This window comes from Lissotriton helveticus, chromosome 1_1, assembly GCF_964261635.1.
Source record: "Lissotriton helveticus chromosome 1_1, aLisHel1.1, whole genome shotgun sequence".
NCBI classification, from domain to species: domain Eukaryota; kingdom Metazoa; phylum Chordata; class Amphibia; order Caudata; family Salamandridae; genus Lissotriton; species Lissotriton helveticus.
The window spans coordinates 1,865,284,855-1,865,300,392 of NC_136057.1; the positions used below are offsets into that span (position 1 = coordinate 1,865,284,855).

At 43.8% G+C, this 15,538-nt stretch overlaps 1 protein-coding gene across 3 annotated transcripts in view; it reads left to right on the top strand.

Moving 5' to 3' along the window:
• The window catches only part of RABGAP1L (RAB GTPase activating protein 1 like), a 1,373,174-nt gene that overhangs the window by 1,122,877 nt on the left and 234,759 nt on the right, over window positions 1–15,538 (top strand). The window contains exon 1 of one of the 3 annotated variants that reach the window (XM_078641767.1): window positions 1,729–2,014. The exons of the other annotated variants lie outside the window; for them this stretch is intronic. Within the exon in view, the coding sequence (XP_078497893.1) occupies window positions 1,841–2,014 (174 nt within the window). The 5' untranslated portion in view covers window positions 1,729–1,840. Of the gene's footprint in view, window positions 1–1,728; window positions 2,015–15,538 lie in introns of those variants that run through there. 3 annotated transcript variants of the gene reach the window in all.

Below are 15,538 nucleotides of genomic sequence, written 5' to 3' on the forward strand. Positions count from 1 at the left end.
CTGTTGCCCCCCTGCCCTCCTCTTGGGCTCTGCGGTGTAAGTCATTTCACTCCTTTTTCGTCAAGTGTATCCTGAGAGTCCTGGTTTTTCCTGTTCTCCGTGTAGGCTGTGGCAAAGGGCGGTTATCCTGTGAAGCCACCCTGTTTGTATGTTTTCAGACATGCCAATATACCCGATTCATGCGGGAGACTCGCGATTTCTTAAGCCAAAATGACTTACTTTTAGCTGTCTTCTGCCTGAAATTGCATTTGCTTCAATATATCTCAATGGGGATTAAAGCACTGGGTGGGAAGGGCAAGGGGTAGATTGCTCAGTGGATTAATGCACCAACTGCATAGATGTAAGTGTAACGTGCAGTTCACATGTTATAGTTGCACATGCTGGCGAGATCTGTAAAATTTCTCCGGGACCATGCCCTGTGGGTTTAATACCCCTGACGTAGATATATTTCTGTCATCTGTAGGTGCAGCCCAGTGGGTACCTCTGCGAAAGAGCGCAGTGTGTATCCCACTGTCTAGAGCGCTGATTCCTTTTATCCTTTATAGGCTAATAAAACAAGTGTCCGAAATAGCTGAATAATGCCATTCTCGAGCTCCAGCAGACCCTTAGGATGGCGGCTTAATGTAGAAGTGCCCCGTTGATGCCGTGCCTGGGCTCGGCGTCCCCCGGGGCCGTCCTCGCAGCCCTCCACCTACTGCCTGCCTGCCCCAGCCCTCCTCCCCCCGCGCCCACCCTGTCTGTCGTGCTGGCTCCGGAGCGCGAGGCGGCGGCGGCGCGCGCGCTCCCGGGCCCGATGAGCTCATCCTTCCCTGCGCGCTTGAAGCTGGGCAGCGGCCGCCGCTCTGCTGCCTGTCCTGCCGGGTGCACGGGTGCCCGGCCCCCGCGGAGCCCTGGCGCGCCCCGGACACCTCCTGAGCCTCGGTCACCCGCTGGACCGGACAGTGCACCGGTGACCCCTCCGACGGCCTCTATCGAGGATCATCCCCGTCCACGGCTGAGTCCTGTCCCCACCCAGCTTCCATTCCTTGGACCACGGGCTGGCCCCGCACGTTTCCTTCCTTGGATCACGGGCATGTTTTGTGGGTGACGGAAGGCAGCAGTGATCTCGTTAAACCAACCCCACTTTCTGGAACAAGTTAGAGGATCCGTGTCGACCCCCTATTGACGGAGGAAGTCAAGACTCGTCGTGTTGCCACCGCCCACCTTCCCTGGACCTCAGTTTGGTTTCAGGGGGTATCTGAAGGCACCACATGCAGAGGACGGTCCCAGCCCATTGCGTCTTCTTGTACCTCAAACCGGTTTCTGGGGTTGTCTCGAAGCTCCGGACAGAGAGGGCCACCTTCATCCAGTCCCTATTTCTTGGACAGGGCTGTAGTTGATGGCGTGAGTTTGGATGCATTGAATTGCTACATTGGGCAACCTTGGCCACTGCTGCTAGGCCACTTTGGGGTGGGCCAAAATCCAGTGGTGCCCCATCACAATTTCAGCTTGCCAGAGACTTTTTTATCCAGTAGGCAACAAACCAAGCAACCATTGGCCAACTGTTTTTTTTGGACTACTTGTTGGACTTCTTTTTAGAGCGAGGGGAGTAACTGGACTCTTTTTGGCTCCATCTCTGTTGCTGGCTCCATCTCTGTCCACTGTGTCAGTCTCTGGTATCTGTTGTTGTCGTGCAGAGCAGTGGATGGGTGAATCCAGAGCAGCATTCATTCCTTCAGCCACTTTAATTCGGCCACTTTTGGAGAAGCCTCCCATCCGTCGCACAAAGTTGAGAAAGTGGCGGGCCCACCTTACCTTTTAGAGTAGTAGTGAGGTACTTGCCTCGCTCCAGACCAAGCTGATGGAAGAAGGGCTCCCGTGCCCATTGCCGCCTGCGGCTGACCAGCTAGCACCTCCTATAAAGAAGACCCAGGAGCTGCAGGAGGAGAGGAACACCTTGGTGAACGAGTACGCCTGCCGCGTGCTGGAACTGCTTGGCATGGGGCACCGCCTCTTTGTGCCACGTCTGCTGGCGGTGAGACCCTCCCCGCTGCTGTCCATCGCCAGAAAGTTAGGATATGTAGGGTGATCACATGGTTCTGTGGGCCAGTCCATTTAGTATGACAACCTAAGGCTTTCAGGGAATTGTAGAATTGTTGCTCTTCTATTGGACCTATTGGATAAAAGCATTAAATCACAGTGGTTTGCAAAAAGAAGTCCCAGAAACATGAGATCACCCATCTAGTATTGTGTCTCCCTGGCTACCTTGGTGTCTCTTGGCATGATCTTGCATGCTAATGCTATCCATCTTGTACTTGCAGCGTGTCGGGGAGCCTAGAATACAGAGTAGGAGGGGCTTCTTCTGCTGCACGGCTGTGTTTTTCCACAGTGGTCTCATGGATATTTTTCATTTCTCCATGTCGTGGTCTGTGATGTTGTTAGAACATCCATCCAATGTGGATGGATGGATGAATGAGTGGCTCGCTGGACATCTATCTGTGCTGGTAATGTGGATGTTTGGATCTATATGGTGTGGCACTGAATTGGGTCAGGTTTCATTTTGGTTGAAAATGTGAATGAGGATTCTTGGGAAGTTTGGGAGCCTCTGAAGGAGCTTATGACAATTGTGTAACATTAACCTTTATAGCCCACACCACAAATTCAATTGCCTCAGTGTACTGGTATATTTTATCCTTATTATCCTAAGAAGTTTTCCCACTGAGAATTTTTATGTTTTCCTTTCCCCTGTTGGATGGGAGGGTGGATGTTTGTAAAAACGATTTAGAAACATAGGATGAAATTGAAAGTCCTCCCTTTTCTGGCCGGGTTCAGATCAGAGTGCTGTAGTCCAAATTAGATTTGGTGAAGGGACAGATGGGGGAGAAATAGGAGAAACTTGAAACTTAAGTTTCCTGCTGCTGAAAGCTAACTGCCACAGACAGTAACCAAACCACTGGGCATCCTAACGTTGGAATTCACTAAGAACAATCAGGAATTACCATCATACCTGGCCCTCATCTTTTTAATTTTTGCATATAAGAGCATTCAATTTGGTAATTTAGTCTCTAGGTTTTTTCTCAAGGCCCTCCTATGTGTGCTTATATACAGGATTGTCCAATCTAGGACTAATCCAAATACATTTACATTCAGTGACTCTAAATGGAAATCATTTACATAGCCAGTAGTTTTCATGACAGTCTGGCTTTGATCCGGCCCACTCAGGAAACATGTTGTTTTGGTTAAATTATTAAAGCTAAAATAAAACCCTGACAATTTAACTTCTGGGAAATGGCACCACATAACACACCATAATTATCGGTACAGTTGCACTCCCACACACTACAGTTTTACAGAGAGTAAGTTAATGTGTTGAAATGCAGGAACTCCTTCAACATAAAGAATCTTCCTGCACAGGCAACACACTGGGGAAAAACGTGTATTTGTAAAGGCATCGTAGCCAGGTGTTCAATTTTTAGCAGTCCTTTGGGACATGTATGATGTGTGTGCTCATCTTATTTCACCATTGCTCAGTGGAGAGGGTGAATTTTAAAGTGATAACAGAGACATGCTTAAAAAATGTGAATGGTTTGCCTTCACTCATTTTATGGCTGATTTGAATTGTCATGCACTGGGGTTCAGATGTGGCGTTATTGCTGCACTGGTTAGCAAAACTGCCCTACTTCAGTATCCCACCCCCCCCACATTTTTTCATTTATCATAACCATAAATCTCTAAGAAATTGACTTTGGCCAGTTAATGTATTTTTATGGTCTGACTTGACAGCGCAGCTGCTGCACGACAATTATGTGAGTCCCAGTAGAGAGGGACTTAGGCTCCTCTCACATTTTGGGAGTTAGGAGTACATGGTTTGATTGAGCAGAAGTTGTGTACTTCCACAAAAAAGGGAATGCCCTCCAGCAGCTGGGATCATTATCTTTATTTATCTAGCTGACGGAGCTTCAATTTTTATGGGCGCACACATAACATTGTAATGTTGTAAAAGTGTCTTAGATAACTAGATCATTTATGGTGTTTGTCTTTCTGGCAGAAGCACAGATGGGAGGAGGGCAGTCATTAACCTACATGGATTTGTAGATCTGGCTTGAGAGTGGAACCGTTACCTGACCTTTTAACCTACACTAATATTATTCTACAGGTTTTGCTTCCACACAAATATATATGCTACTTAATTGTAATGCTTCACATTACCGCACAACATTGATTTAAAGTCAGACCTATTGGCATTACCAATGCTTCTTTTCATTTGTGCTAAATGCTGTTCATGACCCACATTTTGAATTCGGTTTGATACCTTGAGCGAGCAAGCCAGTGCATGTGCTGGTATCATACTGCTTTATGGCTTTTCTTTGAAGTGCCTTTTTCATCCCTCTGGTATACCGGAAAGGGGTGAAAAAATGCACTTTCCCCAAGCCCCTTGGCACTGAGGTGTGCTCACCTCAATCCATTTGAGGAGTGCTAACTCATGGTCACACAACATTTTTCAGAGACTGCAGTGTGTCTTCCAGAACACGAAGGGCCTGATTAGGACTTTGGTGGTGCTGCGCCTGCTTTGTGCTGGCACAGCACCTCCAAAACCATGCATGGCCTGCATGCCAGAATACCAGTACAACTTGTTTTTGGTGGGCTTCTCTTTTGCTGTTCTCACGGCGGTGCCTTGAAAACGTGCACCGCAGTGGGAACGGAAAAAAGAAGTTCCAGAACGTCATGGACTGTGAAGTCAATGCTGTGCCCCCCTGAATGCATCCCCATGGCAGTGGCTCCCTGGCGCAGCGGTGGTGGTCGAAATAGCTGCATCGTAATAAGGCGGCCGCAGGACCGCCACCGTGAGTCTGGTGGTCAAAGACTGCTAGACTCATAATTTGCCCCTAAAATGTTAGGTTTTTTGTCCTACTCAGTTTAAAGCAGATATTTTATCCTTTAACCCACTTCAGACGTCTATTGGAGTATTTTACGGGAAAAAGGGGTTTGTGTGAAAAGCACAACTGAGTTACTCTAGTATCTAGCGTTAAATTATCGCCTTACCAAACGGGCGCCATGCAGTGTAGTTCCTATATTCCCAATAGGCTCTGCGCATTGGAATAGTGTATCCTGTAGTTTATACGTAGGACTGAAGTCAACTAGGTCTCTACCAAATATACTAAACTCAATTGTGTGTGTGCCAGCTAGCTCAGAGGTCACTAGAAACTTTCTCGAATAAACAAGAAGGGATTAGTTTCTGACAACTGCTTAAAACATGACAACTTTGTTTCCCAAGAATAAGAAATATATCTCTAGAGTCGCGGAAACGATAGATAGTTATTTCACTCAGTCAATCGTGCATGCTTCGTTTCACCAGAGGTGCAGAGAAATAGAGAGACGGGCGTTTTCAATAAAAGGGTATTTATTGAACAGTCTTCTTTCTCAAGCATAAGAAATGAACTGCTGCAAAATACTTGCTGTAAAGTACAGAGCATATAATACGAAGAGTATTATAAAATAGTACTGTAAAAGCATGATATGGTTTCTAAGCCATAAGATACCTAAAATGTATAAAATACATACAGTGATAAATAATGACTAAAAGTACTCAACTGGTGCTTCTAAAATACGCCTACCCCGGTGTACCTAACCTAGGTCTAGTACAAGGGAAGAAGTAAGTGAGGTGTAGCCTAGTTTTAGTATTAGTTGCCAAGAATCTATTTCAAGAATTCTCTTAGGGTCTAATCAGCTCCATACCTTGGTTTTAGAATGTAGGAGGTCTTGTATCTCTCTCTCAGGACTCGATTTCCCAGCAACCCGCAAGGGTAGCCTGGAAACACGGGAGCTGGATTTCTCGACAAGAGAAAAGACAGCGTCTCTCAGTGTGTCAGCTGGAGGATCGGCTTCCTTCGGCACTTGCTGCAGCAGGGCGCGTCGGGCAAGTAGATAGTCGAACTGCTCCAAACCACCGTGTGTTTGTTTGGACAAGTGTGGGCATATTTATACCTTGAAGGTGCCGGGTTTGACGTAAGATTGGACATAAGAACGTCATCAGAGACTTAATTCTCTGAAAACTCCATGATTTCTTGGATAACTTAATATTCATGCAGGGGGAAGTCCCTGACTGCTGAAGGCGGGTTTTTCCAAGAAATCGTTGTAGATTTTCGGAACTGGTGGAAGTAGGCAAGCCGTATTAGGACTACTTGAGTTATGTCTTAATATGGTTATGATTTCTATGCCTATATAAGGATACGGTATTTTATATCTATATAAGGGCATGAATCGGAAAAATTACAATAGGGTCCTAAAACGCTATACAACAAGTGGTTCTAGGACATAACAATGTTAAGACCGTCTGTGTCCATCATAATCCTTTAATCAGTTTGTGGAATGGCGCAAAGGATTATAAAAAGCTTCTGTGCCAATCATGTCCCAGTCCAGGTTAAAAATTACAGGGCACAACTTGATTTATGTACATAGTAATATTGAAACATCCGTTTTTATAATGTTGACACTAGGTTAAAAATTACAGGTCACAAACCGATTTATGGAAACAATAGTATAGAAACTTGTCAATTCTTTCAGATTCAACAGACTTACACCAACTTAAGCACATGTAATGCATATGTATTGTGTTGTTTTGTGTGTGTGTGTGCAGAGAGGCAACATGTGTGCCTTTCTAACAAAGGTTGAAATGTGTATTTCATAGGAAGTAACTTTGGACCTCTTTCACCCCTGTGAATCAGGTTTTCCAAATGAAGTGCAGTAAACTCATTTGGATGTTTGCAAATTTAGGAAAGAGGAGTAGTTATGTGGGGAAGATCCCCCAAAGTTCCCAGTGAAACCTCCAGTGGGAACATTCGTCCAAAAAAACCTGCAGGCCTTACCTAAGGACACGTGAGGAATGATGCACACATCCCCTCACCCTTTTCACTACTGTGTCAAAGACCCAAGAAAAACCTTCACATATATGTTATTCTTCTTTGTATGTGAGAGAAGATTGCATAGCTGTTCCACATGCTGTGCATGTTCTCTGTGTTAAAGGAAGTACGCACTGTTGTTGCCGGTCACTGTTGTTTACACCTCCCTTTTTTGCTGCCACTGCTTCTATACCTGTTCTTTGTGTTAGAGAGTCTTGCCTTGCTGACAACCATGAAGTTATATCTTTGTTGTGTGATGGGACATGTTTGTAAAACAACCTTTCAGTACATTTGAACCAAAATGATTGATGTAAGTGCTTCTTTTGGTTTGGTGTAAATCTGGTAGTTTTTCAGAAAATTGAAACAGAATATTACAAAACATCTGTAATGTTTGCAATACGTATATTTAACCCAAAACAATTACTGATTGACTGAAAAGTATTTGGTGTCCTGGCAGGCATTTTGCTGTTAACAATTCAGCTGTTTTGGCTAGCAAAACAATGTGAATGTGTCTATCTAAGAAGGCTTGAAGATTTTTATTTGGTGGCCATTACATCATTTCGAAACTAGCTTTCTCAGTGCATCTTCACATGGCTATGTGGAGAAGAACTGAGCACACATCTGTCTCAGGGAAAATGATCATCACCCTCCAGCATGGGGGTTAGGAGATTGTGGGAATGCTATTTTTTCCAGAAAAAAGGCTGAAATAGGGTATCAACCTACTGCACCTGCCTGCCTTTGCATATATTGGTCATTTGGACTGAGAATGAGTTTCTTCCAGTTCGAGATTGATTGAAGAAAGAGACACCTAAGATTGCAGATAGCCTAGATCAAAGAGGTCTGGAATTGGTACAGAGGTTTTGAATGAGGAAGCAAGGTCTGTACCTGTACCATAAATGGTGCGATGTGCGAAGCATTTTGCTTTGAGGTATGTCTGACCAAGGGAAAGACTGAAGTGCAGATAAAGATAAATTATCAGATGTTAAGGAGTTGTTTTGGAGAAGTGTTCTGGATTCTCCATAGCTTCCAAATTACTTTGTAGGGTGCTTCAAGATCTATACGGTTGGCGTAGTCTAGCTGGGACTGGTGGCTACTTATTTGGCTTTGTGCTTTTAGATGAATCGTACGTAAAAGAAGACTCAACTTAGGCATCTCATCATTTAAAAGGCTCTTCTTGTAACTTGATTCAATTAAGGAATCAGGCAAAAGCGTGTGTTCTTGATCACACCTCGGTCCCTTACATGAGATGATGGTCCAGGGGTGGTGGCCAAAGCTGTTTTGGACAGATGGTTGAGAGGTGGTTGATGGTCAGTTTATCACAGGGTACTCAGTTTTTCTATAGACATCTGTATTTTCATTTTACAACTTAACATGTTGGGGCAAGGCACATCTGAGCACATTTTTGAGAGATTCCAGCAAAATAACTTAGTTTCCCATATCTCGTACACAGTAATGTATCCATAACATCATAATATCTCAGTTTCTGTTGTCTTCAAATTAAGGTAGTTCATTCACATCCAGTGACCTACTGATACGAGGGATTGGTTGTCGGGACAAGAATACAACTAAGATGAGCGTTGTAGTTTTAATATTATTTGGTGTTGTCCATATTGTTGTATGTGCTGTGGCTATGGCTCCCTCGCTGATGGATCTAGGGCCTTTGGTGAGAGAACTGACACAGCCTTAGAGAAGTTTAAAGACAGCATAGCTATTGCCTGCTCATTGGGGCTCATTTCCCCTGCTCAGCAGTTCCATTAGCAATAGAGGAAGTTCAGAAGATACTCGAGGGGTCTTGCATATTTCCAGTGACAACCCTCTCAGCCATACATTTGGTGTTGGCAGGGATGTTGCAAAAGTAAATCAAACTACACCAGCAGCACTCCTCATCCTCATATTCACCAGACATCTCTGCCAAACCTCTTTAGCTCGCCCTCTAGTTTCTTACTGAGACCAGACGGCTGCAGAATCCAGCATTTCCTGCCTCACTGGGTTCTATCATCTCGGACCTGTGGTCCTTCAAATTATTGAAGTTAGTTATGCTTTTCGCTTTCGGGATTCACCTGTCCACATCCAGTAGTTAACTTTCAAGTATAAGCGGATAATGCCATTATTCTTTCAAACGAAGGGATGATGTAACTGGGGTGTTACTCCCTGTACTTTTTTAGCCCCCTAGAAAAACAGGGAACTAAGACAGATTTGGGGCCTACAGGACGCATCCTTTCATGTACCAGTCCTGCAGTCCAACAGGAAGCACCTTGGCTTTGTTGTGGGGTCAGAACATTTCCAATTTAACATACTGCCCTTTGGATATATATATTGCCCTCTTTATGAAGATTGTGTTGGTCGTTGCGACACGTCTTTGCAGGTCGGGGATGCATGTATTCCAATACCTTGAAGACTTGCTGCTGAAGGCAGGATCACCACAGCTAGTCTTAAGCCACCTACAGATAGTGGTGTCATTGATGTCCACCCTGGGGTTGTCTATCAGTGAGCCTTAATCCCATTTGCGGCGGTTGCGGAGGATTCTCCTTATTGGGGTTATTCTGGACACAGTTGCTCCGAAGTCCTTCCCACTTCTGCAATACGTCCAGGACATTCGGGCGAGAGTTTTTGTTCTTGCCATGATGGTTCTGGGGCTGCTTTGGCTCTTGGCATCCTACATCCTGCTGATGTGTCATACCTATTTGTATATGTCGGCCCTTAAATAGAATCTGCTGCTGCTTTGGGCCGATCACTGGAGTTGGGAAACAACCACTACAATGCAGTCGTTACAACACATGCCATTACAACACATTACCATTGCAATACAACATTTTACACGCATATGCCATTGCAAAGCATGCCTTTACAACGAATTTCGTTGTAAAGGCATGAATGGTAAAGGCATATGCGTTTTGAATCTGAGTATTTTGGTAAGTATTAAGTGATTGTATATAAGGGTGTGTCCAAGTTTTTATATATCTATATATATATTTTCCAAAATCCCAAAGTAACGGTACTCTCAGATTGCACAAATAACGCAACTCCGCTGCTGCTCCAAGGGTGTTTATTTTCCTAACAACATGTTTCGGCTGCGGACAGCCTTGTTCACGTTAGGTTGCATTCAGTTTCCACGGTTAATAAAGTTACAATACATAAACATAGAAACAGGACTTGCACGCTTTAGAACGTCTCCATTTTGGAACAGTAACAACAAATGTGTTCATCTACATGACGGGTCGCTGAACCCCAAAGAATATATGAACATGATTAAATAAAATAAAATAAACTGTTGCGTGGTTTATCATACGTGTTTGTTCACTTCATTTCACACATATTAAGCCTTCGTGTAAATTACTCTACATTAAAACAAAATTCGTATTAGAGTATATACTGTCTCGGAAGCCAAATTTGTTGCAATCATAATTTCCGTTCTTGTCCATCCTTGCCAAAATAATAATAAAAGGAAACGAAAAGGAAACGAAAAGAAAACCACCGCCATAATGGTAGTTTTACAAACGACAAAGGACTACACCGCTCGGTGCACACCTAATCAGTATGCCTAAAATATCGTGGAGTGCCTCCGCTATGATGGTAGTTTTGTAGACGTCAAAGGCCAGATCCATGCAAGCCTGCTCATACCATAAAAGCATTGTGTGCCCAGGCCAATGAATATCTGATGGATCGACAAGTGCCGTGAGGATTAACACATGTGTACATGAACGTCAGTACGTCGTGTGCTAAAACAAAATGTAAATTATCCAAATAGGAGGTTACATTGGATATGTATATAATATATTATTAGGTTCATTCCAAAAATGGTACATGTGGTCCTCTGCCTGCCATGTGGTGCGGAGCCAAAGGCATGCATCAGTCATCAGTTCTATGTCTGTAAAATACTAGAGTCCGAAGCTTAAAAGCAAAAAACCACACAGAATCTCAATAAGATCCTGTGGATATCCAGTTGTGCAATGTAGATGACAAAGAGTCTAAGTTCCAATAGACCAAGTCCTGAAAAATAATAAAGTTGCCCCACATCGGGGCCTACCGTGATGTTCAGAAACTGTTGTGATGTCAAAAAAGAATAGGTCGTGCTCGTGAATAGGAGTGTTCTAATTTTCATATATCGGGAAACATCAAGTGAGTGAGGTGATCGCAAAATCCCGTGCTATGTGCCAATCTAAAAATAAAAAACATGAGAGAACACAAGATCAGAACTGAACATGTCAGTTAAAAACTCAATAAGAACATCATTATAAAATAAACAGTGCAAATATACGGGGAAAAGGAGAAAACGAGAGCACACAGTACATGAATAGCCTGAAAATACGGCAGAGCACTAAACTGTATCAGGCTCCCAGACCAGGGATTAGTCCCTGAGATGTATTGCTAGCTCCTCATCTTGATTAAGTCCTCCTGGGGCCTTACTCTGAAATTCAATGATATACTTAGACTCTTTTTGCCTCAGTTTGAGAGTTCTATCTCCTCCCCGGGGATTTCTTTCCATTTGTTCCAGAACATGATAGCTCATCTGTGTAGGGTTGTAGAAATGTTTCTCCGCAAAGTGTCTGGCTACTGGGTATTTATCGTTGTTGTTGGAAATAGCCCGGTAGTGTTCAAGGACACGATTTTTAGGTTGTTTGATACTGCTGCCTATGTACCACAGGCCACACGGATAAACAATGACATAAATGACATAATTCGTACTGCATGTCAGAAATTGAGTAAGTTCTTTTTTAATTCCATTGTACTCTACAGTTTTTTTATGTGTACTGAATCTACACGCCTTGCAGTGTCCACAGGGGAAAAAACCTGCCAGCCCAAGGTTCTGCACTTTAGGGTAAACCGTGATATCGCTTTTGACCACCATGTCACGTATGGATCTCCCCTTTCTGTATGTTATGAGTGGTCTGCTGGAAATGTCATTGCCGATCACATTATCGGCAGTGAGAATGTTCCAATTCTTGGATATGATCTTTTGGATTTGTTTCGATTCAGTATTGAACGTGAGAATGAGACGGGTATGATCATCCTCACAGATGGTTTCTGGGGCCTTATCCTCTAGAGTGTCGAGTCTAGGAATACCATCCGCCCGGGATTTTGCCTTTTTTATCACCCAGGCTGGATAGCCTCTTTCTCTGAATCTAGTCATCATGTCTAGGCTGACTTGCTCATACGCAACATCAGTGCTGCAATTTCTTTTGGCTCTGAGCAGTTCTCCAAAGGGGATACTCCACTTCAGAGTCTCTGGATGGCTGCTCAGGGCATGCAGAACACTGTTGCCCGCAGTGGCCTTCCTATACAGGCAAGTTTGTAGTTGTCCATTTGTCACCTCAACCTTCACATCCAAATATTCTGCCATGGTGTTGCTAATGCTGCTAGTGAGTATAATATCCAACTCATTCATGTTAAGTCTTTTCATAAATTCTTGTGCCATTTCTAGAGACCCTCTCCAAATCATAAAAAGGTCGTCAATATAACGCCACCATGTATTGACATATTGCCAAAATTCAGCAAGACTTGGGTCAGAGTGGATGCTTTGCTCCCAGTGCCCCAAAAAAAGGTTCGCAAAGCTGGGAGCAAAGCATGAACCCATCGCCGTCCCAGTGGTTTGTCTGTACAAAACCCCATCAAAGACAAAGAAATTGTTACATAAACAATAAGACATCATGTCCAACAGCATCTTGCTGTGTTCTTTGAAGCGAAGTGAACGTCCTGCCAAGAAGCTAGCACATGCTTCCAAGCCATGTTTATGATCGATAATGGTGTACAAGGATTGTATATCCATAGTGATCAAAAGGTTGTTTTCTTCCCATTGAACAGCTGATAGTTTTTTAAGGAAGTCTTTTGTATCTTTAATGTAACTCGGGAGGTTTTGTACCCAATCTCTCAGAAAAAAGTCAACATACTTGGATACATGTTCAGAGACACACCCTCTCGAGGACACAATGGGTCTCCCCGGGGGATCTACTGCATTTTTATGGAGTTTGGGAAGTAGGTACATCACCGGGAGTATAGGGTGGTCGTTCTTGAGGTACCTAAATTCCTCCCACTCCAAAATGCCCTGATCTTTCCATTGGATAAGTTTGTCCCAAAGAACCAATATACTGTCATTGTAGAGGTCATAAGTGGTAATGGTGTAATATTTATCATCACCTAGTTGTCTTAAAGCCTCTCTGGTGTATGCATCTCGGTCCAAAATCACTATATTTCCTCCTTTATCAGCGGGGCGAATAACCACTGTTTTGTCCTAACGTGAACAAGGCTGTCCGCAGCCGAAACATGTTGTTAGGAAAATAAACACCCTTGGAGCAGCAGTGGAGTTGCGTTATTTGTGCAATCTGAGAGTACCGTTACTTTGGGATTTTGGAACGTCTATATACCGGCGTGCTCGGCCGGCATTGGCGCCACCTCCCTCGGGGCCACTTTCAGCGCGCACAGAGCGGATTTGGAAAACATATCTATATATATATATATACATATCCAACAAACACTCCTGCTCCAGAAGAAGGCACGTACTCGAGGCTGCATGGATAAGGGTTCTTGATTTTCTCATGTCTCCCTCGACCCCGCGGCTGGAGAGACTCGTTTCTGCTACGCAGCAGCCTTTGTCATATATAAGCTCCCTAGAGGAGTGAAACGCGTTATATATATATATACATCGGACTCGCTGTACCAGCATTCCTCTGGCCCCATCACATGAGCAGAGGCGGGGAGGAACCAACGAAGGAGTGGCCAGAGACTGCTCAGGACACTTCAAATATCCCCAGGTGCAAGGCTCTGAAAAGGAAACGGGAACCGGCACTGATGAAAGCGCACACCTTCGCTAGAAACGCGTCTGCCTGGCGTTTCCTGAACTCTGCTATTTTTTGCTTGATTAAATCCTGCTGGCAAGTCAGCATATGTCGGGCTCATTCCTTACCGAGTGGGCGTTTGGTTCATTTAAATAGCCAGTATGCTGTTTCACTGGCTCTACCGGCATGCCCTCCTGATCTGGTGTGAGGCGCTAAGTCAGCAGAACTTTGGACTCGGTATAATACTACAGCGCTCTCACCCCCCCGAGAGGTCTCATGGCATTAGACTGGGACTCGCACTTCGGGGAAGGAGGCTGCAGCGTGTCTGCAGGGGCCCCATCAGACACTGCAAATCATTCTTCTTGTGTGATGGAAACGGAGGAGTGCAACGCAGTGAGACAAGCCACTGTGCATTTGTCAGCCATTCACTGGATGGGCTGACACATCGGACTCGCTGTACCAGCATTCCTCTGGCCCCATCACATGAGCAGAGGCGGGGAGGAACCAACGAAGGAGTGGCCAGAGACTGCTCAGGACACTTCAAATATCCCCAGGTGCAAGGCTCTGAAAAGGAAACGGGAACCGGCACTGATGAAAGCGCACACCTTCCCTAGAAACGCGTCTACCTGGCGTTTCCTGAAATCTGCTATTTTTTGCATGATTAAATCCTGTTGGCAAGTCAGCATATGTCGGGCTCATTCCTTACCGAGTGGGCGTTTGGTTTATTTATATATATATATATATATATATATATATATATATATATATATATATATATATATATATATATATATATATATATATATTCACTGAAAAAAACATAGGTTATAGACCATATATAGTTAGGAATTTGCATTTACAAAACCTTGAAAATTCACTGAAAAAACCATAGGTTAGAGACCATATATAGTTAGCTGGACATTTTATTGACATAAAACCAATGAAATTCCATATATAGTTAGTTGCACTAACTATATATCGCGCACCCGCAATCCACTGCTGATGATGTCACATATTACATCATTCATGACATGGTCAGTGACATCACTGATGACATCTCAAATGACATCACTGATGACATCACTGATGACATCTCAAATGACATCACTGATGACATCACTGATGACATCATCTAGTGTCTGTGTGTTTTTGTAAAGTTTAAATATGTTTTACATATTGAAGAATGAGTGGATGTATGGAAGACTGAGTGTGTGTGTGGCTGGCTGGGAGGTGTGTGACTCTGTGCATATCAATGTGTACTTGTATCAGTGATTGTATAAGAGAGTAAGTATGTGTTAGTATATGTGTGAAAAAGTATGGTGTTCTGTGTTTAACTGTATAGATGAGGAAATCGAAGTGTGATTGATTCTTCACAGGACTGACTAGGTGTATGAGTGCATATGATAGTGTTGTAATAATGAGTGACTGTATGTATGAGTGATTGTATGGGTGAATGAGTGAATGTGTGTGTAGACGTAGGAATCAGTGAGTGCGTATGTAGTAACTGGTATTGGTGTGTCATGATGTCATCAGTGATGTCATTTGAGATGTCATCAGTGATGTCATTTGAGATGTCATCAGTGATGTCATCAGTGATGTCACTGAAGTATGGTGTTCTGTGTTTAACTGTATAGATGAGGAAATGGAAGTGTGATTGATTCTTTACAGGACTGACTAGGTGTGTGAGTAACTCCATGGATGAGTGGCAGTGTGTCAGTGTCTGCATAGGTGTATGAGTGCATATGATAGTGTTGTAATAATGAGTGACTGTATGTATGAGTGATTGTATGGGTGAATGAGTGAATGTGTGTGTAGACGTAGGAATCAGTGAGTGCGTATGTAGTAACTGGTATTGGTGTGTCATGATGTCATCAGTGATGTCATTTG